This window comes from Convolutriloba macropyga, chromosome 9 (assembly GCF_964194025.1).
Source record: "Convolutriloba macropyga chromosome 9, txConMacr16.3, whole genome shotgun sequence".
Taxonomy (NCBI): domain Eukaryota; kingdom Metazoa; phylum Xenacoelomorpha; order Acoela; family Convolutidae; genus Convolutriloba; species Convolutriloba macropyga.
The window spans coordinates 65,684,187-65,707,262 of NC_134476.1; the positions used below are offsets into that span (position 1 = coordinate 65,684,187).

The window sequence follows — 23,076 nt, forward strand, 5'->3', positions numbered from 1 at the left end:
TGCGGAATCTGGACCTTACAACAGATTTTCTAAAACGATTTTTTATCACCAACAAGCTTCAAGAGCAATTAAACGACGAAAAAACGATAAAAAACGATGATTTCTTTGGAAAACAAAACGACGTGAGAAACGACAAAAAAACGACAAAAAACGATCAAAAACGACGAAAAAACGATTAAAAACGACGATTTCATTAAAAAAAAGACGTGAGAAACGACAAAAACGACGAAGAAACGATTATTTCTTACACGTAAAAGACGACTTAAACGACGGAAACTAATGAAAACGAAGAAAACGACGACAAAACGACAAAAACGACGATAAAACTAGGAAAACTACAATTTCTTACAAAAAGATTGTCGTTTTTTCGTCGTTGTACTCAACACTGGTTTCTTAGTTGCCCAGGCAAACCTTCCCATGGCAGTAATAAACAACATTTAGATAGGTCTCCAAGAATTTTCAAACTTTTCCGACTTTTTCAGGTGATACGGACGCCCTCTTGAGGTGGGAGGTTCCTTGGGAAGCAAACAAGACAGGACTGGTTGGACTGACAGATAGAGGAGAGACACTCGTCATCAGTGTGGAAGAATCACGCAGGTTGCCACAAAATTTAAACATTTTCTATATTTTCTTTTTATTGGGATTCGAAACACAATCTAAGCTATCGCAGTGTAGTTTAACTCATTTCTGAATGCTTTTTCGGTTTTTTTATTACTGTTTTTTCTCAATTTACCCACACGACTCTTTGATTTTCAAACATCTGACCACAATCTGACGAAACGCTTGATCAATTGTTTTATGTTTATTTGTGATTCTCTTTAAGATTTGACGTTTTTCATACCTAAGGGGAATATTTCAAGCTCTCTTTGGGATTTTGAAGAATTTTTTTTAACAATATTCAGGTTTGGACCTTAACGATTTTCGGCCTATGAGACGATTTAGAAAGTCTTGCAAAACTAAAATTATATGGTCGAGTTTCCTAGCTAAAATCCAATGCCTTTTCTTTGATTAATTTGAGTAAAATTATTCACAACGAAAGACATTTTGACTCTTTATTCCTGTAAAAATTTCATCTTTTTTTCTGCTTTTTTCTTTTTACGCAGAACTGATTTGGGTGATGGTTTACTTGGCGATGTTATCTGTTTAATAAGGGTTAATTAGTTTTATTAAAAAATATCATCGGCTTTTTGGTGAAACACAGAATTGATTATTTTGCTTTTCAGACCGCCTATTTCAAGTGATATGTCTGCTGGAGGAGGAGGAGGAGGGGGGACAGGGGACAGGTCACGTGACTCAGGGGGAGGAGGGGGAGGGAGTAATGTGATGGGGAGACTGAAGGGACAGTACATTTGTAGAAATACTCTCCTTCCATCTGATTATGCTGATGTGTTTCTAACTGCTCCATGTAAGTTCCCACACCTAAAGCCAAGCGGTGAATTTTCGTAAGAAATGCGGTGAAATGCGGTGAAAAAAAATGGATATCATTTATATTTATCATGGGGCACGAACGCTAAAGATGCAAAATAATTTTCACCGCGTATTTCTTACATGTTTTTGCGGTGAATGCGGTTAATCGTGGTGAATTATTTATTTTCACCGCGTTCTCAGTATTCATACCAAAAAAAATTTCCGTACACGGCTTCAAATCTCTGACCTCCTGCAAGTCTTCTTATTCCACTGCGCCAACTGTCACTAACGTCATTGCTATTTCTTGTGAATTTAAGTAAACGTTGGAAAACAAATGCGGTGATTTTTTGTAAGAAATGCGGTGAAATTAGCGGTGAATTTTTGTAAGAAATGCGGTGAAATATATATTTTTCAACGCATTCAACGCAATCACCGCATTTTTTACAAAAATTCACCGCATTCACCGTATTTTTTTTACAAAAATTCACACAAAAACCTTGATCCAGGAGTCAATAGTCTTATTACTGACTCTAAGCGATTTGAACAAATTGTCAGCTATTTTTTGCGTTTTTCGGACCTATTTTGGACTATTTAGACTTGGATTTAGTCTTGCCAAGTGTAAAAAAAGACTTGATCATCTATGATCATGTCACTTTTTACGCTTGGCCAGTCTAAATCCAAGTCTAAATAGTCCAAAATAGGTCCGAAAAACGCAGAAAATAGTCGACTTATCGTCCAAAATAGGTGCCAATTAATCTGGATTACCCCTTTTTTCATGCAAGGTTTTGGTCTTACCCTTGATTTGTGGGTCTTTCCCATTATAGCCCTCTAGCTTAGTTTTCATATAACGTCAGCCCCCCCCCCCCCCGAAATCATGGTTATTAAATCATAATGAGGGAGGGCTATGTTTTGGTGGGGGGGGGGGGGGGGGTAATAGGAAAGACGCTAATTTGTTTGCAGATACGATAGAATTGGAAGCAGAGTCTACACAATATGTGACGAAAGGTCATCCTGCCAATCTCAGCTGCACAGCCTCATTTCAGGATCCGAGGAACTCAAAGAATGCACTGGCATTCAAAAGGTCAACACCAGTGGCACCTTCTATATCTCCCAATTCCAGTAAGTACAATATTGACGACAAATTTCGGAATCGATCCCTCCCAGGAACATCTATAGTCATTAGTTTACTCCTCTAAAATGGTATATAGATATTATGATTTTTGTCCGTATTCTTATAAGGATATACAAGCTATATTGAGTGTAAAAGCGCGTTTTGATTGGTTCACAGACGCTAATAAAGACAACAAGGCGGCTCGGTGATGTGCGTACGCACATAATTTTCCGACCCCGCTCATCCAAATTCTTGAATTAATTGGCTACCAAATGATGAGAAGATAGAAAACTTTCAAAAACATAGATATCGTTCAATGAACAACCAATGGAATACGATAATGCAACGCTAGAGGGCCGATGAAAGTTGTTGAAAACAGGACTAGTAGAAAGGACAATAATAAAAAACAAAAAACAAAAATTATTTACGACCAAAACTGCATGTCTATGATAATTAAAATCATAACAAAATCAGACTCGCATCAGATAAAACCTAAACAAAAAATTTAACCTAGACTTCATTAGAAAAGATACGGGACCTGTCCTCAGTGCGACTGAATAACAGGTTGGAAAAAAGGGCAAAGAGGTGTGAAGTTCGAAAATACGTTTTTTTAAACCATTAATTTCACAGTTATTAATGTCATCAGATACCAACTGAAATCACTAAAATGTTCATTTATATCTCAAGAGGAAGCAATTGAGACATTATCCTTTGTTCAATTGCGCAAAATTGTAAAGCCAAGCGGACTTTCGACTAATCTTATAAGTTGTTATTAAAAGAAAGCAAAAATCCTTTGATGTACAAATTAATAAAAATCTCAAACATTTTATGAAATTTCGTAGTAACAGTAGTAACAAAGCTGAGAAACCAATCTTTGAAATTAAAACTGTTATAAAGATTATTTTATAGCTCACTGGAAACGAGTTTTGACCTATGTTTACAGAGAATGAGCTAATATTTGACCGAAAAACTTTTTAAAAAATGACGAAGGTCGAAAATTCATATATATATTTCGAAAATAAATGTTTTCAATAGTCATAACAGACTTGAGTTTTCAACAACAAGCGATGGACATAGTTGCATGCAACACATGAGGAAGCCAATTGGGCTTGTTAATTTTGAGACTCAGTCACGACCCCACAAAAAAACAACAAACAGAAAAAAAAGCCAAAACTTCAAACAATTTTGCGACATCACACTGTTCAAGGTACTATAATTATAGGATAATACCTGCAAGAACTGCAAACCGTTACTTTCTCCTCATCTTTAACATCAACGAGTCTTCCTTATAAAGAAGACTACGTAGATAAGACAACAAAAATTGTTATCAGGTATATGGCGTACAACAACAAAAAGAAAGACAAACATAGTCAAAAACAAAATGAGATCCACAAAATTTTGTGAGATAACTCTGTCTGCATACGAAGTTGAGAGAAACAAGATAAAATGGTGGCAAACTTCACAAAATCACCAATATTTTCCTAAAACAAATGTATTCAAAGTCATAACAGACGTTAGATAACAAATGAAAGAGATGTCTATGTTCGTTTAAACCTCCTAAGACGCTAAAAAGATCTTTGATTGGGGACAATAAGTCATTGGGCTACAAAATGAAAACAAATGAAAGCAAAACTCAAGAAGTCCAAAAATTTTTGCGAAAACAAATGCTCAGATCCATAAAACCCATGAGCTTAACTCAGAAGTCATCAAATAATCTCGTTGGGCCGTGTTTTTTTGATTAATGAGCTCTGATTTGAAATTCTTGTCAGTAATTTTCATAAAGACATTTAGATAGCGGAAGTGATTCGAATAAAAGGTCGCGCTCCATTGAAATTTTTCTTATCGTAAGGATATGGTGAGATCAAGACCAGTCCAGATATTGCTTCGGGTCTAACAAAAAAACTCTCAATTGTTGGAATGGGTTGGCAATTAGATCAGTTTTTATGCAAAATTTTGCCGTTTGTCAAAAATAAATAATGCATTTTGTATAATTATGGAGTTCTAAGTTTCTTTTTCCAGCAAGTTTAAAGCAAGTGCACTAGGGAAGCAAATTTGCTCCCATTTTTGACGAAAAAAAGTTTAGTTTTTGGAAAAATTTAATTTAAATTCTGGACAAAAGACTCGGATGAAACAATTCAGCGACCCTCATCTACCTTTAGAGATAAATTTTATAACAATACAGTTAACAATATTAAAATTTTTTAGCAAAATTGACGAAAACTTTGTCAAAAATACCGAAAATGAGAACAAAAACAGCTGAATTACGTCTACTATTCAGAAAACTCTAAACCTCGATAACTCACTTTCAAAAAAACGAAAATTGAAGATTCCTTATTCTACGCTAGACGGGCTTTCTAATGATACCACTCACAACTCTCTACAATGATTATATCGATCGGCTAAAATTGTCTGAACAAAAAAACCCCAATTGGTCGGAACAACAGTGGGTCGGAACAAAATTAAAATCTGTTTTGTCCCACCATTTTAGTGGGCAAAAATATAACTTTTAAGCTCCTTGGGTGCACGCGCACGTGCTAATTTTTTCATATCAACGTGCTGCATGACATTGTAAATTGTATATGGGGCATAATATTCTAATAAATTGTATAATATATATATATATATATATATATATATATATATATATATATATATTATATATATATATATATATATATATATATATATATATATATATTATTTTTATGTAATGGTTAAGTGAATCTGCTTGAATTCATTGAGAACTTCTTGCGTTTATCGAAAGCCATGAATCGAGAGCCGTGAAGCGATTCGATATATTGAGTCAGAATTTCGAAGTGAGTTCTGCAGAGTCACTTAACCATGCTTAAAACACGAAACGCGCACGTTTTAAAATGAGGAAAGTCAACGGATGTCAACTTCTGGCTAAGTAGCAACTTCTGGCATTTTAACTATTGGCACTGCAGACTTTCGTCATTTTAAACTGTGCACGTGATTGTTTTAATGCTTGCTACATAATCGCATGGAGTAAAACTTCTAGCCATTAACAATAGCTGAGAATTGAAGCCTAAGTGAGATCCCCTTCTAAATACTTTTGGTAAAACAATTAGTTAGTGTTTTTCAATGTACACATTTATCATTCTGTAAAAACCTGGTCGAGATTTTGTCGAGAAAATAATAAAAAAAGCGATGAACAGCAGTTTAAAAAGTTACCACAAGACGCCCACATCTTTTAGAGATGAATGCCGGTAAAAGCTGTAAATTTTTGTAGGATTTGCGGTTCTTAGCGCTGAAACTTTTGGTTTCACCGAAATTCTTACCAAAAAAATTGGAACCTGGTTTTCCCATTCTAACTTCCTGCTTGTCAGCCACTTCATCTTCCGCTCCAACACCAATCACTAACTCCTAGGCTTTTGCTGTTGAATTTCAATCAGATTCACTCACCTCTATGAAAAACACATGCGTTCAATGATTTCAGAATTGGCGGCTTTTAGCGGCAAACTTTTGTCGGTTCTTAGCAGTGAATTTTTCTGCTAAAAACAGCATTTTTAAAGAAAATTACAGCAGAAAACTTGCGGTAATTTTCTACCAGTCAATTGACCTAGGGCGTTCGATTTTTAGCGGGAATTTTATTTTCATCGCATTCAACGCTAAAAACGGCAAATCTTACAACCATGTATCGCATTCATTGCTTTTTGTTGTATTTTTAAGTTTTGAACGTTGACGACTTTACACGGGAAATGACTTTACACTTTATGGAACTATAATTAAAACTATAATTACAGGAAAACCAGTTTCTTTGTTCAAAACACCATCTCGATCAATATCGTACTAAACTGAAAAAGAAGCTAAGAGTTTTTAACCTAAAAGTTTACATCAGATTTATTAAGAAACGTTTTTTATTAGTGCTAAATAAATACAAAATAAGTACAAAAACAGTAAAATTGAAGTTTAGTTTAGCAATTAATTGGTTTGATTCATACATCACAAAAGCATTTGAACAAAAACTCTGCTAAAAATTTCAGAAGATTGAAGGTTATGTCGAACTGAAATACATAGTTTGTTGTTGTTGTTGTTGTCTGAAATATTCTTTATTAATAAAAATTCAGCAAGTTTACCGAAATAAACCAGATATTGTCTCTCTAATATAAAATTCGTTCAATTGGTTTTTCGACTGCACCCATAATATCAGCATTAGCATGATCAGGTAAAAAACTAATGACCTATTTTTTGTTTTTGGCCAATTTTTGTGTCAAATTTATAACCAAAATTGAAAATCAATAAAAGAGATTGCATTTTGTATTTGATCTTTATAATTACTGCTAAATTTTCATAGTTTGACTGTTTAGAACCTCCTATCAGAATGCAGGTTCTGTAAAGCAAATTTTTTCAAAATTTTACTTTAAACTTGTGCAATCTTTGCCTGTTGTAATTTTTCGCCAATAGCACGTTTTGTTGAGATTAATTTTTTTAACCGTTGCTTTTTTTTCTAAAAATGCGAGCAATGTTTCAAGCAAGTGAACTCATATTCTAGGCGATATGAACATTGGTTTCCTTCATTAATAAAAATAAAAGTCATATTGGCCGTATGAAAAAGTTAACAGTCAATTTTCAAAAGTGCGAAAACAAAAAAGGTTGCAATTTGTAATTAAAAATTAAAAAAAAACTTCAATACTATATTGTAAACTAATACATTAAAGAGCATACAAAATCTAGGCGGCTTGCACTGAATTGACCTGACGCCAAGGAAAAGGTTTCAATTTTTTGGACCTAATATTTTCAAATTATTTTCGACTCTTACTTGGAAAAGCTGAAAGTAATTAACAGATTCTATTTTTCTTACATTAATGTAAGATGAGTATTGTTTCTTTATTTTTAGCTATTGGGAATGGCAGTTGATATTAAGCTAACTAGAGATTTTTTGTCTAGGCGTTGTGAGATTGATATCTTACTAATAAATAAACGGTTAAAGGGATTGTTGGAGTTTATGTCTAAATTTACTGTATCTAAGGGTTGAGATAGTTATCAAAAAGTTTAACCTTACATAAAACAGACATTCCTGGTCGAGACGAGATGATTATATTAGAAGATTATACAAGATTTTTACAAAATATGGAATTTTCTTTCTTTTTTCTCCAATACTTTCCTTCATTTTAAGCAGAACATTTCTCTAGTCGAAACTCGCTATTTTTTCCGAAACTTCAATATATTGACAAGATGATCGGTTATCGCTTTCTCGTATAATTTTAGGTACGATGATTGGTAGTTTTATAAGAACTAATATATTTTGCAGAAAAACTTGTAAGGCGACTTGTAAGAACTTAACTTTCAAGTTCTTAGAATTTAAGTTTCGGTACTCGACCCGGGATAGAAATAAAATTTATTAAAATTTACATTTTATAGTTAGAATTTCATTTTCAAGAAGTAGAAGTTTGGTTCTATTTCCAAATTTGTTTTCCAGAACATATTTCCAAAAATATTGCAGACAAAAATTTGTACCTACTCCCCACTAGCTTCAAGAACTTAACTTGATTTTTGGTTGAATTTTTCTTTCCATATTCTTTTTTTGTATTTTTTACTACTTATTAATAATTTTATCTATCGTGTCATGGTTTTCGGAATTCTTTTTGTTAGTTAGCTGACTAACTTTTCTTTAATGGATTGTGTAAGAGTTTTACTTGCCATTGAGAAAAGGCTTTAGAAAACGAACAATTATCTTAAACATTTCAAAGTTATCATGCTTCTTTGAACCCGATTTGAACCTTTTCCCAAACTCCGATCAATAATATAGACCCTTAATTTTTACGGATTAACTTTTCTCAAAATATTTGCTCAAAAGCTGTTCACCTTTTCTACCTTAAAGTCTTATTTCAAGAAATTTAAAGCTATATTTTGTTAAAAGTGACCTCATAAAACTCTGATAAATGTAAATTATGTGTGGATTAACATGTGGGCGTTTCTAATAGTCTTTGTCGTGAACAAGTTTTCTCAAAACATTAGCTTTGATATTTTATAGAATGGGCTATTAAACACCCACCGATTAATAAACACCACCTCACACCCCCTCCCACTCCATCATAACCACCCCACCCAAATTTAAACCTCAGATAGACCTATATCACTTCTTTCCCAAAATAGGTTTTCATATTCAGTCTTTGCTTTCATTGTCAAATACCTGTTTGTCAATTTTAGCTATATATTGTAAAAGCTTACATTATAAAGTTTATTTTGAACAGATTTAATTGTTTCGCTAAAATGATAGGTATCATTTTATACGCTCCATTTTTCCTAATCTTTGATCGGCGTAATTTTCCCCAAAATAATTAAGCGATATAATCTATAGGCATAAAAACAGTTGATTTCATGATATTTGGTTAGATAATACAGAGTATATATGATAGTCTATATAATACAGAAGTCTATATAGAGGAGTCTATATAATACAGAAGTCTATATACAGGAGTATATATAATACAGAAGTCTATATACAGGAGTATATATAATGCAGAGTATAACTAAAAAAAGATTGACAAAATGACACATAGAATGAATATAATAGCAATTAGGTTGAAATCTGTTCACATGAACGGAAGTAAGCCTTTTCACTGCCTGAAAAATTCCCAGCATGTGGCTTATCCGTTCACACAAGGGTTTCTAAGTAGAGGGACCTCAATTAGCTAAAGAGCCAAAGAGGCGAACTTACCCCCCCCCCCCTCCCCCACCCCTCCCCCTCCTCATTCCACTTTTGTAATCAAAATATTCCATTAACCAGTTTCCATCAATCGGCACACTTTACAAATGTGTGGAGTAAGGTGCATGTTAGCGTTCACGTCTTGAAAACAGAAGAAAAACAAGCATCGCCGAACTATAATGACCGAACCCCCCCCTCCACCTCTTCAACTCTACGTTAACCCTCAGCTATAGAATAGACGCATCACTCCCTGCCCAAAATTGTCTTTATATATAGTATTTCTGTTTATATTTTGTACCAGTAGATTGAAGTATATTTTAGTAACTTTGTTCCCGAATTATACATAAAATGCTTATAGTCTTATAAACTTTCAAAAAAATGATTAGTTATCGAAAATGTTGCTGAGCTAATATTGGATATAACGATCGAGTAACGCGTTGAAACTTGTCTTTAACTAGATATCTAGTTTAAAAAGTGAAAAAATATGTATTTCAATCGTATAACTTGGAGGCTAGAAAAAAATTTCGAATACGTTAACGAAATTAAAAAATACTTTTAGAAAATATCTTTATCCATTTTTTTTCAACAAAACTACAAACAAGTGAAAGTGAGAGATGTTTAAAACAAAGAAGCAGTAATCAATATCTTGTTAAAAGGAGGAAGTCAATAATGGAAGGCAGGAGTTTGAGTGATTTCAAATACTTTTCATCAATTTTGAAAAGACTTTGAACTCTTTTCAAACTTCAACAGCTAATTGCTTCCTCTATTGTTTGAAGCTCTTGAGAAGTTGGGAAAAATTTTGTGTCATCTTGATCAAAACAAGATTGAAGCATTTAAAAGTTTTCTGGTAAAATGTGAGATTTCACAAAAATTTGTGGCGCTGTGAAGCAACTAATTGTTTCAAATTGAACTTGCGATAACGCTGTCATATAAAAATAAAATATGAAATAAGCAATAAAAATCAACATTTTGTGTTTGCTTGGTATAATCCAACCGTGAAAACTCCAACTGAAGTATAAATTTTGACAAATTTAGATATCCTTTTTAAACACATCGATATCTGTTCAATTAAAAAGAGCTCTCTTCATTTTATTTACATCTGATCATTTTAAAAATCTCTTCTTTTTTTAAAAATCTCTGTTCATTTTAAAAAACTGTTCATTTCAAAAAACTGGGCTTATTTTGAAAACCTCTGTTCATTTTAATAAAATGAGTTCAATTTAAAAAATCTCTTCATTTTGAAAAGCTCTGTTATGTTTAAATACATATGTTCAAACTGAAAAAATATGTTCATTTTAAAAACTTCGGGTCGTTTTAAATAAATCCTTCATTTTAAAATTCTTCCTTCATTTCAAAAATCTCTGTTCAGTTTGAAAACCTGTGTTCATTTAAAAAACCTCTGTTCATTTTTAAAACTTCTGGTAAGTTTAATTAGATCTGTTCACTTTAAAAATATCCCAATCATTTTATAGAACCCCGGTCCATTATAAATACCTCTGTTTACTCTAAAAGCCTCTGTTCAATTTAAAACAACTGTCCATTTTTATATAAGTTGATTTTAAGAAACTTGCGACACTTTTAAAAACATCTATTTGTTTTAAAAAACCCATGTTCATTTTAAATACTTCTGTTCATTTTATAATCACATTACATTTTATATACATCTCTGTTCTTTTTAAAAATCTTTCTTCAAACCTCTGGCTTTTTAAAAGACATGTGTTCAACTTGAATGTCTCTGTTTATTTTAAAAACCTCTGATCATTTTAAATTTTTCTGTTCTGATTAAATAAATCTGTTTACTTGATAATTTTGCTCGCATTTTAAAAACCTCTGCCAATTTAAAAATCTCATTTCGATTCAATGATCTCTGTTCATTTTAAAAACTTCGGTTCTTTTTAAATACATCGGCTCAATTTAAAAATCTCTCATCATTATGAATACATCTGCGCATTTCATATACATCTGTTCGCTTTAAGATCTGTCTTCAATTCAAAAAGCTTTGTTTATTTTAAATACATCTCTTCATTTTAAAAATCTCTCCTCATTTTTATACATCTGTGCATTTCAAAAATCTATGTTCGTTTTAAATATATCTGTTCATTTTAAAATCTTTCCTAATTTTATATACATTTTTATATTTTATATATCCTCTTTTTTTTGAAAAAAACTGTTCATTTGAAAAGTTTTTCTTCAAGTCAATAATCTCTCTCCATTCATATATGTTTAGTATCAAATCTTGCTTAAAACTATAATGATTTTAAAAACCTCTGTTCCTTTTATATACATCTGTTCAGTTTAAAATCTCTCTTCATTTTAGAAACATTTGTTCACTTTAAAAGTGTCTTCATTTTAAAAATCTGAGTTCATTTTAAGAAACTGTTCATTTTAATAAACTCGGTTTATTTTAAAAAACTTTGTTTACTTTAAATACATCCGTTCATTACAAAAGTCCTCTTCTTTTTAAAGGCCTCTGTTCATTTTAAATGCATCTACTCATTTTAAAAACCTCTGTTCCATTTTAAAATCTCGGCTCATTTTAATTACATCTTTTTAGTTTAAAACTTCTCTTCACTTTAATACCTTTGTTCGTTTTAAATGCATCTGTTCAACCCCAATCTGTACCACTTTCTTTGCGCAAAGTCATAGCCCCGCTGAAAAAGCAGTGCTTCTAACTTATAAGCTCAATCCATTCGTCGCGCGTTTTTGTAAATTTGGTATTTTTTTAAATGATTTTTACTATACAAGATGCTTTCATTAGATATTTGAACACAACTGATTTGAAAAGATTTTTAAACGCTTTTTAATATTTTTGTTACGGTTGCTTGGCTCATCAGGAAAGAGCTGCTGAATATGTTTGATGTTCATAGAGTTTTTTAGCAAGGTTGGATAACAATTTATTCAATAATATCAAGAACTCTGATAACAATTTTGATAACAATTTTGTATCTGAATGCAGAAAGGAGATACCAAACAATCAAAAATTTTAATTAAACGCAGTAAAGTTTCTAAGACCAAATAAGTTTTTGCGGTTTTTTTGAAAATTGCAAATTGAAAGAAATAGGTCGCAAACAAATACAAGTTGATCTGCTTGCAATGGACTGACTTAAAAAATTGTTTAGCACTATTTCCATAACCAGAGAAAGGGAGATTTTTTTGGATACTCAAACTCTGAGGTCGAATTAGCGCCAGATTACATGTCAAAAATATCAAAAATGCAAAACACCAACTAACAACAAAGAACTCGAATAGTTGGTTAGGTTATCGAATTGCAAGAGCGGCAAGCTCAAACAAAACCTTCATCGACACAAAAAATGAATTATGTGCTATCTCCTGTGTACAGACTTACAAATCGCAAACAGACTTACAAATCGCCCAGTTTCTATTTACGCCTCTGAAGAAACAGTTGGCGGTTTTCTTTGGCCAGAAAGACACCAAGTAATCTATGCCCAGAAAAAATAGATTCTAGCAGACCAAAAATATTCAAAAGCAGTGAGGGAAGCTTTGGCAATTGTCTTTGTGGTCAAAAGATTGAAACAGTTTCTGCGTTGAAGACGATTTATCCTAAACACTGACCAAAAACCACTCAAATATCACTTTGCCCTAGAATCTCAAGATAGGCAACAGCTCTGATGGGCGTCGGTTTCGATTGGTCAAAACTACGTGGCCAGCAGCCGAAGTTTGGCATGGGCTCCACATAGACTGAAATTACGCTAGGGACCAAGGTCAAATTTCTGTAATTGTTGAGGTGGGTTTGGGTCGGATAGAAGTTTAAACAGTGGCACATAGAATGTTGGAAACAATCAAATTTTATCCTCCACAGCCAAATTTTTGCATGATTTGGATTACCTAATAATTTATTGTCTGATAATGGTCCTGAATTAGTAACTGGCAACCTTAAACAGAAGTAACAATTAATGGAAAATTTAAAAAAGTGAAATCACCTGTCTGTCATCCAAGCGCCATTGCGCTAGCTGAAGATGAGTCCTAATCTCAACTCGTCATTTTGGACATTCATGCAAAGGTCACACTGATGACACAACGCAACGTTTCAAAAACGAGAAGCTAAACTCCACTTGAACTACGCTGGAACGCAGAGCTAGACTACAAACAACAGCAGGTTTTGACTCAAGGGGAAACTCAAATCTGACTATTTTAATGACCGACAATCAAATTGTCTGATTAGATGAGGACAATGTGGAAACTGAATCACCAGTTGAGAGTACCACATCTCACTTAAAATCACAGATGTGGGACCGTCACAATAAGAAGATGTTTCTACAGCAAAATCAGCTGTAGAACAATCACAACCTGTGTGATCAGAGGCTTCGTGAACATCGACAAGAAGATGAAAGCAGCCAGATAGGTTTGGAGAACCTATCCTCACAAACTTACTGAATAAATTGCTGAGATAAGATGGTTTCGAAAGAGCCTACAGAAATTTAGAAGTTGTCTTTGTTAAACATTCAGAACACAAATGAAAAACGTTCCTGACGAACTCTACTGCTATGTCGATGTGCAATGGCCATAAAACTAATCTGGTTTCAACTTTTGCTCTGACGTTATTTTTTTTATCTTATTGACCTATCAATCAGATGTCAGAAGTTAAATTCACCTGCCCATAGAAACTTGATTCAGAATGTTATTGGAACATCCACTAACCTCCAACTGATGAACTGAGTGAAACCCCAATTCTGCCAGGCTCCCATGAAGGAATTTGTATAACCATGAATGTAACAATTTGACCAAGAGACCTAAAATAGAAAATCATGTCAGCATTCTGAATTTAGATCTATTCACATGTCAAACAAGTACTTTGTTTTCAGCTAATCTAATTCTTCTCCGTATTTTTTGATATGAAAAATACTTTATATACGAGCGAATTTTGTACTTTAAGGTACAAAATTTAATTTGAATTTCAACTTGTTGAAATGTGTTGACCAGTGTCATCGACCACGACAGTTTCCTTGTCCAGAATAGGGAACAAGAAAGACACCAATTTGAAATAAATCATTTGTTCCTTTTCAAGTGTAACAAAAACTTTGATTTCATTGATTTCGATGGTATCATTGGACTTAGATGTAAGAAAGATTTAGACCCGATGATAGATTGTAAGTCGATAGGTTCGAGTCTAAGAACTTAAAAAATTGATATATTAGGTGTATTACGTACAAGATTGTCGGGATGGTCCGCTTGAGACGTAGCAAATTATCAGTTTTGTTGGAGCAAAATCCTCAGTTCTTCGTGTATAATGAGTCACAAGGTCACAAGTCAAGATGTGAATTAATGGGTCATTTTGCTAAAAAAGTTTGCTAATAAGCGACTGAGAGCCCGGTTCTCTCTATTCTGTTCTCAATGATTTGTTTCACTGTTCCGAGAGAAAAGTTTTTTGCAGTGCGGAAAAAAGTTTAAAAGGAGGCGATGATTTCGGCAGCAAAAAGTACTATGGTATAAGAAATTGTTAGTTTTTTTTTGCTAAGCAATTTCTCAATAATATAATTTTCTACAGTAGCGGCTCATTGCTCATTTTACCACATCCACCCTTTTGTGTCTTGTAAATATTTTCTGTTTTCCCAAATTAGGAAAACTTAAAAAATACTTCTCAGACGTTATTTGTGTTGTAAATGAATATTTAAGCTGACACATTTCTAAAGTCATTGTTATTTGGGACAGTTTGGTTATAGTCAAAAATACTAACAAGTATTATAACGTCTCCTATAAACTGGAGCGATTTAGCGTAAATCAATTGTGTCTAAGCTCTTTCAAATCCATTAAAATCCCAAATTCTTCAATTCGCGGCTACAATGGAATCGCTATCAAAGCATGAACACAATCTAATCGGTCTGAACAGCAAAAAGAACAACGTGAAATAACTTGAAATGCGCAAAAGTATTTTGACTGCTCTTTTCCCAGTTTCATTCACGCGTCAATCAAACCAACTTTTCCTTAGTTGTACGCCTTACTGTGGGCGCACAAAATGTCCCCGACCGGAATTTTATCTTGATAGCTTCCTTTTTAAGCCTGCTTTTACAACAGATAATAGCAAGACTATTTGTCCGTATTTTATGTCAAATTTGTAGCTTTAATTGGCTCAAAATACGCCATTTTGACAGAAATGCGTTGGTTCTAATTAGCTTTAGCTACATGTTTTGAGAAAAATAGAAAGATCGGCAACGACATTTTTGAACGAGAATTTGTTTCGTGTCTAGATGTGGAAGTCAATCATCAAAATTTTTTGACATTTTTGGGTTTCAAAGGTGTGAACCGAAAGATAAAAGGCAAAATTTTAAAGTCCAAACTTAATTTTGAATCCGTGTTTCAAACCTGCTCCTTCATTCGATCAAAATTCACCATTGGTAAATTTTTTCAGAAGTTATGAAAGAAATGAGATGATATGCGCTGATGAAAAATACTGCTCAACGCAAAATTCTTACATAATCGTCTCTTAAATGGTCTGAAATATCGCATTTCTTAACTAATTTAGGCACTTTTCAAAAATATTGAGTTATTATTATTATTATGAAAGCTTTTTCCGCTGAATTGAAAAAACTCACAACCTTACAACGCTCTCACATAAATTCAACGCATTTTGTCGTTTCATGCAAAATTTGGTTCATAACCTCCCCCCCCCCCCCAAATTTTATCCTTCTTTGCTTAATTTCCAAACAATGTCTTTGAATAACATTAATCTTGAATATTTAGACAGTGTCAAGTTTTCTGTCTATTATTAAGGGAAAACCGAAATAGAGATTTAATCTTTATCCTTTTCGCTGAAGCATACACTGATTAAAATTACTTAAAACTTAAAATAGTCTTGAATTGATGGCGAGAGGTGGGGGCCGAGGGGGGGGGGGGTGTCAACGATTTAACCATAATGCTTGAACGCTAAGAGTATAAATGTCATATTTGCTTGCATTCTAATTAGCCTGTTTGTCAAAATTGTCAGTTTTGAATTGTTTGAAGGTCAATTGGTTTGAACTGATGTTTTCTATTTTCAGGATTATTGAATGGCGGTAGGTTACATTAAAATACGGGTAGAATATTAATTATTTAGAGTAATATGATTTTGAGGATCTTTTTCCGTTTGTGAACCCCCCCCCCCCACCCGCCCAGCTTAGTGAGTGCATATTATTTGCACCCCCAGACGCACGTGCCATATTTTTACCTAATGATTTACTATGTAATGACACGAGCTCCGTAACTAGGGGTTGCATAACATGCTGGGGGGGGGGCACAAAAGGAAAAGGTCCAATTTAGATTATGATAATTTAAGAGCTTTTGAAATCAACTGAATTATCATTTTGAGATGCTTGCTTTGATACTGAAACAGTCTTTTTTAGATGGAATTATTACCGTATGGTTATTATTTTTAATTTTTTTTAGGTTTTGTTATGATAACTTCACATGGTGAAGATAACCCGTTTGCATCACGATGTGGATATATTTATCAAAAAGGAGTTTGAAATTTTGGTTACAAAACTGGTTTATTATTTCATTAGAAATTGAACAAATGTTAGAGTACAGCAAAAACAAGAACAGAAGCACACCCAGTTAATATATTTGCTTAAAATGTTCGCCGCAATTAAGCGTAAAATCTAAAAATTACTTAAATTTCATAAGAAATGCGACAAACAAATTTTAGTGATGTTTTGACTGTTTTTGTCTTCATTTCTTAAACTGTCACTGAAAACATAAATTTTGATCATAATTTTTCAAATGGTTCAATACTGAAAAAAGAAATGATTAGTAGTTTTGATTTTTACTCACAGCAACTTTTAATGGAATCAATTGGATATTTTCTGGCTAAAGATGAAATAATTTGCATCTAAGCAGAATCTGATTGATACGAAAGAAAGAATACTTTGGGTTGTCCATCATAATTTACTTGGGATGTCACAATTAAAAAAATTTTCCGGAAAATTTACAATTTTATTTAGAATATCTTCCAATACTTCGAAGCCGTTAACGTAATAAATAAAACCACAGAAAACATAGTATTTTAATACTTGAAAAAGAATTTTAAATAGGCCAGAAATTACACCATGTCATATGTGTAAAGTTGCAATGTTAACTTTCCTTCTGAAAATATCATCCAGGCACGCTAATGATAGATTTTTATACAAATAACTTTAAATTTGTTCTGTTTGCAAAATTTAGACAAAAAATTTTTTCAACTGCGAAGAAATGACTTTCTAAACTTGTAACACCTCATGCAATTTCTTAACACTGAGCCCAATTTTATGTGCGCTGATTTCTGTTTGAGGAGATGGTTTTTTTAAGTATAAAAATAAGCAATTGTTTTAGATTGTGCAATGCTTTTCATCAAATAATATAAATTTGGAGCAAACAAAAAAAGCTCTACAATAATTTCAAATTGAGGGATTTTTTGGGATCAGGGGCAAAAGCATAAAAGCTTTGATAATGAAAAGTATGCTAATACAGAGAACAAAATAATTAAAAGATATTGATTTCTTTTTTGTAGTTCTTGCTCCTCATTAATTGTTCCAATTCAAATAAAAAGGCACGCGTTTGCAAAAATCGTTAAAAGAGTTAACAGAAATCCCCCATTGTTAACAACAAATTTGATTAAACAAAATTTGTGCAAACTCTTATGTTCAAATTCCTTGAAAAGCTAAGTATCTACAGCCGTTTTTCTTTTTTTGACAAATCAACTCATACACCATCAACAAGTTTTGCAGATTTCTTTTATTTTTTACTTTTGATTTCAGAATAAAGGAATCCTAGAGAAACCAAGTTTCAATTTTTTTTCAAAAAATGTTCGTTTGCGTTTCATAACTCTAAGTTTCTCGTGTTTTTCGCTTTTGATATTCAAGTCTTTCATAATTGAACAGAATTATACTTCAGAAGCAAAGAAATAAAATCTATATTTTGTATCAATAAAGAGAATTTTTGGTTATTTTATGCGAACCCAATGATATACGAAAACGGCTTTTAATTACCTCTGAATTGCTTCAATCTTTAAATTGCTCGGATTTATCGTTTCATATGCATACGGGCATTTTTTATATGGTATTGATTCCTCAGTAATTTGTAAATGTTTAATGAGCAAAACTAATTCTGTTTTTGCAACAAAAATTAAGCGAAAAAAGCAACACCGTGTTTGGCGAGAAAAATTATTATATCAGGTAGCTCTACCTGAAACCAATCAGATATATATTACCACAACTAAAGTTTGGTGACTTTCAGATATTTCTATCCCTAAATTTAATTAACCTGAAATTACTTGAACCGCAAGTGGAACAAACAAACAAAACCAAAAGAGTGTCTAAAAAGTTTTTCAAGATTTTCGAGCTTTGAGGTCGTCAGAGTTTGATGCAATTAAAACCTACTCTTTCAGTTCTTAGTCGACTCTTTTACACACTTTTGTGAACTGGAATCGTTTTTGATCAGAATTCAGTGAGACTATTGTCATGACTTGGGGGTATTTGTTTTTAAGATCCAGACCGCGCACCTTCGCGTTTTAGGTGGTCTGATCAGAAGATGGTCTTTTTCTGAATAACATTTCCTCCTGTGTTACCCGGGTAGAGGCTTTGGATCTTTTTTGCCTTTAGATGTTAGGTACAAGAGTGGAAGGGTGGAAATTTAACAAATTTCACTTTGAGTTCACCAATATTCCAATTTTTCCACTCTAGTCATACTAAAATGGACAGTACTATTGTTTTCAACACTTTCCCCCTTTTTTTCTTCAGTTTCAAACGGCGAATATCTCGACTTAGGTAAAAAAAAATCTGACAGATTTAAAAATGTAGTCTACAAAGAATTACTAACATTGAATTTTACGTTTATTTCAAACATATTCCGTTGCAATTATTTTGTTCAATTACTTTTCAAATTAGAAGAAACTAATTGTCATGTTTTGCTTGTTTCAGACAAGTACGAAGTTTACCCGCCCTCTAGTGGCAAATGGAATGGAGAGTGGAGATTAGGATTAATGGTAGTTGACCAATCAGATTCCGGCCTTTACTACTGTGTGGCTACTTACGATGAGTTTGAAGCTACAGCTCAAGCGGGCTTCAATGTTGTCGTCGATGGTTAGTTGTGAATTTTAATAGGTTGCGGGTTCGAGTCCCACCAAAACCCAAAAAGTATTTTTTTAAGATACTTCTTTTTATAATGCTTTACTATTGATTGCTTAACAATTTCTTACTACAGGTAGAAATTAATAATTCTGAAATAGATGTTGTGACCTCGATTACCACCCCCGCCCACCCAGTATTTTGTATTTTATGTACTCCCCAGTTACAGAGCACGTGTCATTACATTAAATCATGAAGTCAAAAATTGAAACGAGCACACGGGGGGTCGAAAAAAATCTGCACCCGCTATAAGCTTGGAAATATTGGCTTATTATTCAAATAAAACTTAATATTATCGTAAATTTGTTAGCGGACATTTTTTATATTTAGTTGCGCACGCAATCAGTTTAAATTGTGCAAACCTTTTTGTTGCATAAAATCAACTTCATTGCTTACGTGTTACGTCATCTATTACATAATAAAGTTACATCACACAGGTTAATCTTATTAATAAATTGTCAATCAATGTTCACAAAAACCTTGAGCTTAAGTCAGTGACCAACTTTAGCTTCAACTCAGCTCTCGAAAAGGCCATAAAAGGAAATAGATCTTGATTTTGAGGAAAGAGGCAATATCCCCTTTAGAGGATAAAATGTCATTCGAATAGACAATTGAGCAGAGAAGAGATAAAGTGTGAACAAAAGTGAACAAAAAGAGCAAAAAGACAAAAATTGTCCTTCACGCTTATGTGAACACTTGAAATAAATTGAACTTAATTCAATTTCAACTTTTGAATTAAAATAATGAAAATTGACAGGTATTTTAGTGACTCATTGTTTGGTAATTCGCATTTTGATTTTTATCCAATTTTTATGAAATTTTATTAAACAGGAACAGAATGGGATGTTTTGACAGGGTTAAATAATGCGTAATTAAGCGTTAATTTTGATCTTCAGTTTGGAAATTGACAAAGAAATTTTTATCTCAATTATGCAAAATAAAAAATGCAAAATTAGAAACTCATTTTGATTGCAGCATTCAAATTTATTACTCATGTTTTTATATGAGTTTATTTTTCTAACGAAATACTTTTTAATAATAGCAAACATGAATGAAATCTTAATTTTTTTTGAAAAACTACTGACAATATATTTTGAAACAGTTTCTAACCGTGTAATAAGGAAAATGTTTACATTTTCCTTGAAAGGAACAAATTTGATGCCATTTTTGAATGAACTTTTATTGACTTCAATTAGCCGCCAGAAAACGGAAAACGAAAGAGAGGAAAAACGAACAAAAAATGTTCTTTTATCTCAACAAGAAAAGGCGAGCTTGAAAGAAAAAGGGAAAGATTTCTTTTTATTTAAATGAATTAGGCAAAATTTTAAAAGTCTTTTTAAATCTCAAGAGACGAGACAGCAAGTGTGGTCATCATTATTCAGAAATAGAAAAGAGAAAGAACGCGAAAGAAAGATTTTTCTCCATAAACGTCAACTTCAACATGAGATTGCATTGAACCAACTGTCTAACTTTTAAATTCAATTTTCGCTTATCAGATAAACTTTAATCGCATATGCTCTGTGTAATGTTCTTATGCTCTTTTTACTTTTGCCGTTATTAACTGCTATCAACTAATAATTTCCCTCCCCTAAATTGCGGAGCAATACTTAGGAAACTCAAGTCTTTCTTATTATTCTATTAAAAAGTCTTTCCAGTGGTCCATGAATGCTGAATAGTTGGTTCGTTCAAGTGCGTTTAATTCATATATCTGCCCCCCCCCCCCCCCACCCAGTCGCCAAAAATGTTCTCTTTTGTAAAAATCTGCCTTGCGCACATTTGTGTCTTTTCTCATTCAAGCTTTCTCAAAGAGTTCTCGAAGTTCTTTTTTCCTGCTTTAAGATTCAGCCAGAAATCATCAAGAGCAGTTTGTTCACGATGAATGAAATATAAAAGATGAACAGTTTTGTGAACTAAAAATATTTCATGCTTTAGCGGTATACTTTTAAGTATTTTTAGTTTCTTGTTTCAAGGAGAAAAGGAACATTATAAAGAGACTAAATTTTGCAGATAATTCTATATAAAGAATGCGGCAGTTCATGGCATATAATGCTGACGAATATAACCGTAGCTGCTCAGAATGAGATAATGAAAATTTACAGCGTTGAAAAGATGCACAAAAAATCACGATAAATGTGGACGAGTTAAAATGAGCCTCTCTATAAAAATTTTCTGTCCATTTTTTACGGGCTGCCAAAGCGAGGTGGAGTGACATTATGGCTTTTTTGTTTTTTAAAACTTTTCCCCGAATTTGCTTATTTTTGAAGCTATGAGGAGCAAATTTTTTGTGGTCATGACCTAAGGTAGTGGATAGGAAACAAAATAACAGCTGTCAAAGTACCTCTAAATCTTTTCGCTCTTTTTTGCGTTTCCCCACAAATCGTTAGCACGTCTGTTTCTAAAACAAATATCTCAAAATAAAAGAGTTGAGGGCCAAATGTCATCTATTTAAAGAATTATCATAAAAACATTCTTTGAAGCGCAAAATTAGAGGTCAACGTATTCATCTAGGAATAAAAACAGAGAAAACTGGTATTTTTGCAGCAGTTCGTTGGTTTTTCGCGGTTTAGTGAAATTTGCCGAAATCAGCGACAATGCAAATATCACCGACCAAATTGCCCTTCTTTCGTCGCTAATTTTGACTGCGAATTCTAGCGACAATAGCAATGCAAAATTGACAACTAATCGCATCGAACCAAATGATCATAAATTAATACCCCTGATCAAATGATTAGGGGTCAATACATTTGTCGCTAGTTTTCGTACACTGTAAAGCCAAAAATACCGACCTATATTTCAAAATTTGAGCGCTTCAGATTTAGTCGCAGTCCCCTATTTTCCTTATCTTAATACATATTGCGAAAAACAGCAATATTCTTAAGTATGGATAATCAGGCAAGTGCGAAAAACCAACGAAATGAAGTTTTGCGCCCCGGTAATCATCCAGTTTTTTTAATGGGGATACAACTAACTAAATTATTAAAAAATTCAAAAAATCAGCCTTCAAAAAGCAAAAAAATGTTTAAAAATTTTCTCCCAAAAACTTCAAAGTTGATTTTACTAAAACCAACGGGCTTAAAAATAGGATGAAAATTCGGTATCTAGAAGTAAAATGACCGCAGTGAAAGTACCTCAACGAATTATATCTATTTTTCCTTATTAGCTTATTGTCCAGTTTTCAACAAAGGGGTCAACAACTAGCCATCTATTTTTTTTCAGCTAGTTTTTTGTTCTCATTAGTATTTTTTGAGGCATACACTGATAGAGACAGTTTCCTTTGTTGTCTGTGTACAAATAATACCTGATGTTCTTTTTGCTTGGAGAAAACGTAAACCGTCTTTGATGTTAAAAAGTGCAAAAAAAAGAAATTTGAAAATTTCGTAAAGTTTTTTGGTTCCCTGCAACTAAATATTTATTTTTTACTTTGCTGTATTTGCTTTGCTGTTATGTTCACTCTTCTAGAAGTCTTCATCACCGTTTTGGGGTAAAAGCAGCAGAAAATGCAGTTTTCGATAATTTTAATGAAAGTTTTCACTTTATCTTGAACCGTCTTTTGAACCTTTTCTTCAGGTAGGTGCGAGGAATGCTATCGAATATACGACTGTCTTAAAATATAACTTCTTGTGGATTTTTTTAATAATGGTTTTGAAAATACAAGGTACTATACTCCGGTTTAACTCTTCAGCGAGTCACTCTAAGTTGTTTCCTATGCATAGTTACTTTGTTTTAAATAAATCTAATATTGAGTAAAGAAAACTTTAAAAAATATGCGCTGATGATTTAAATGATACACCCGA

The 23,076-nt window shown here is 32.8% G+C and overlaps 1 protein-coding gene across 1 annotated transcript in view; it reads left to right on the forward strand.

The window, feature by feature from the left end:
- Nucleotides 1-23,076, forward strand: part of LOC142346291 (neural cell adhesion molecule 1-like) — a 98,307-nt gene that overhangs the window by 19,965 nt on the left and 55,266 nt on the right. Inside the window, exons 3-6 of the mRNA XM_075398806.1 lie at nt 483-597; nt 1,224-1,405; nt 2,368-2,526; nt 19,076-19,237. Coding sequence (XP_075254921.1) covers nt 483-597; nt 1,224-1,405; nt 2,368-2,526; nt 19,076-19,237 — 618 coding nt within the window. The remainder of the gene's footprint in view (nt 1-482; nt 598-1,223; nt 1,406-2,367; nt 2,527-19,075; nt 19,238-23,076) is intronic.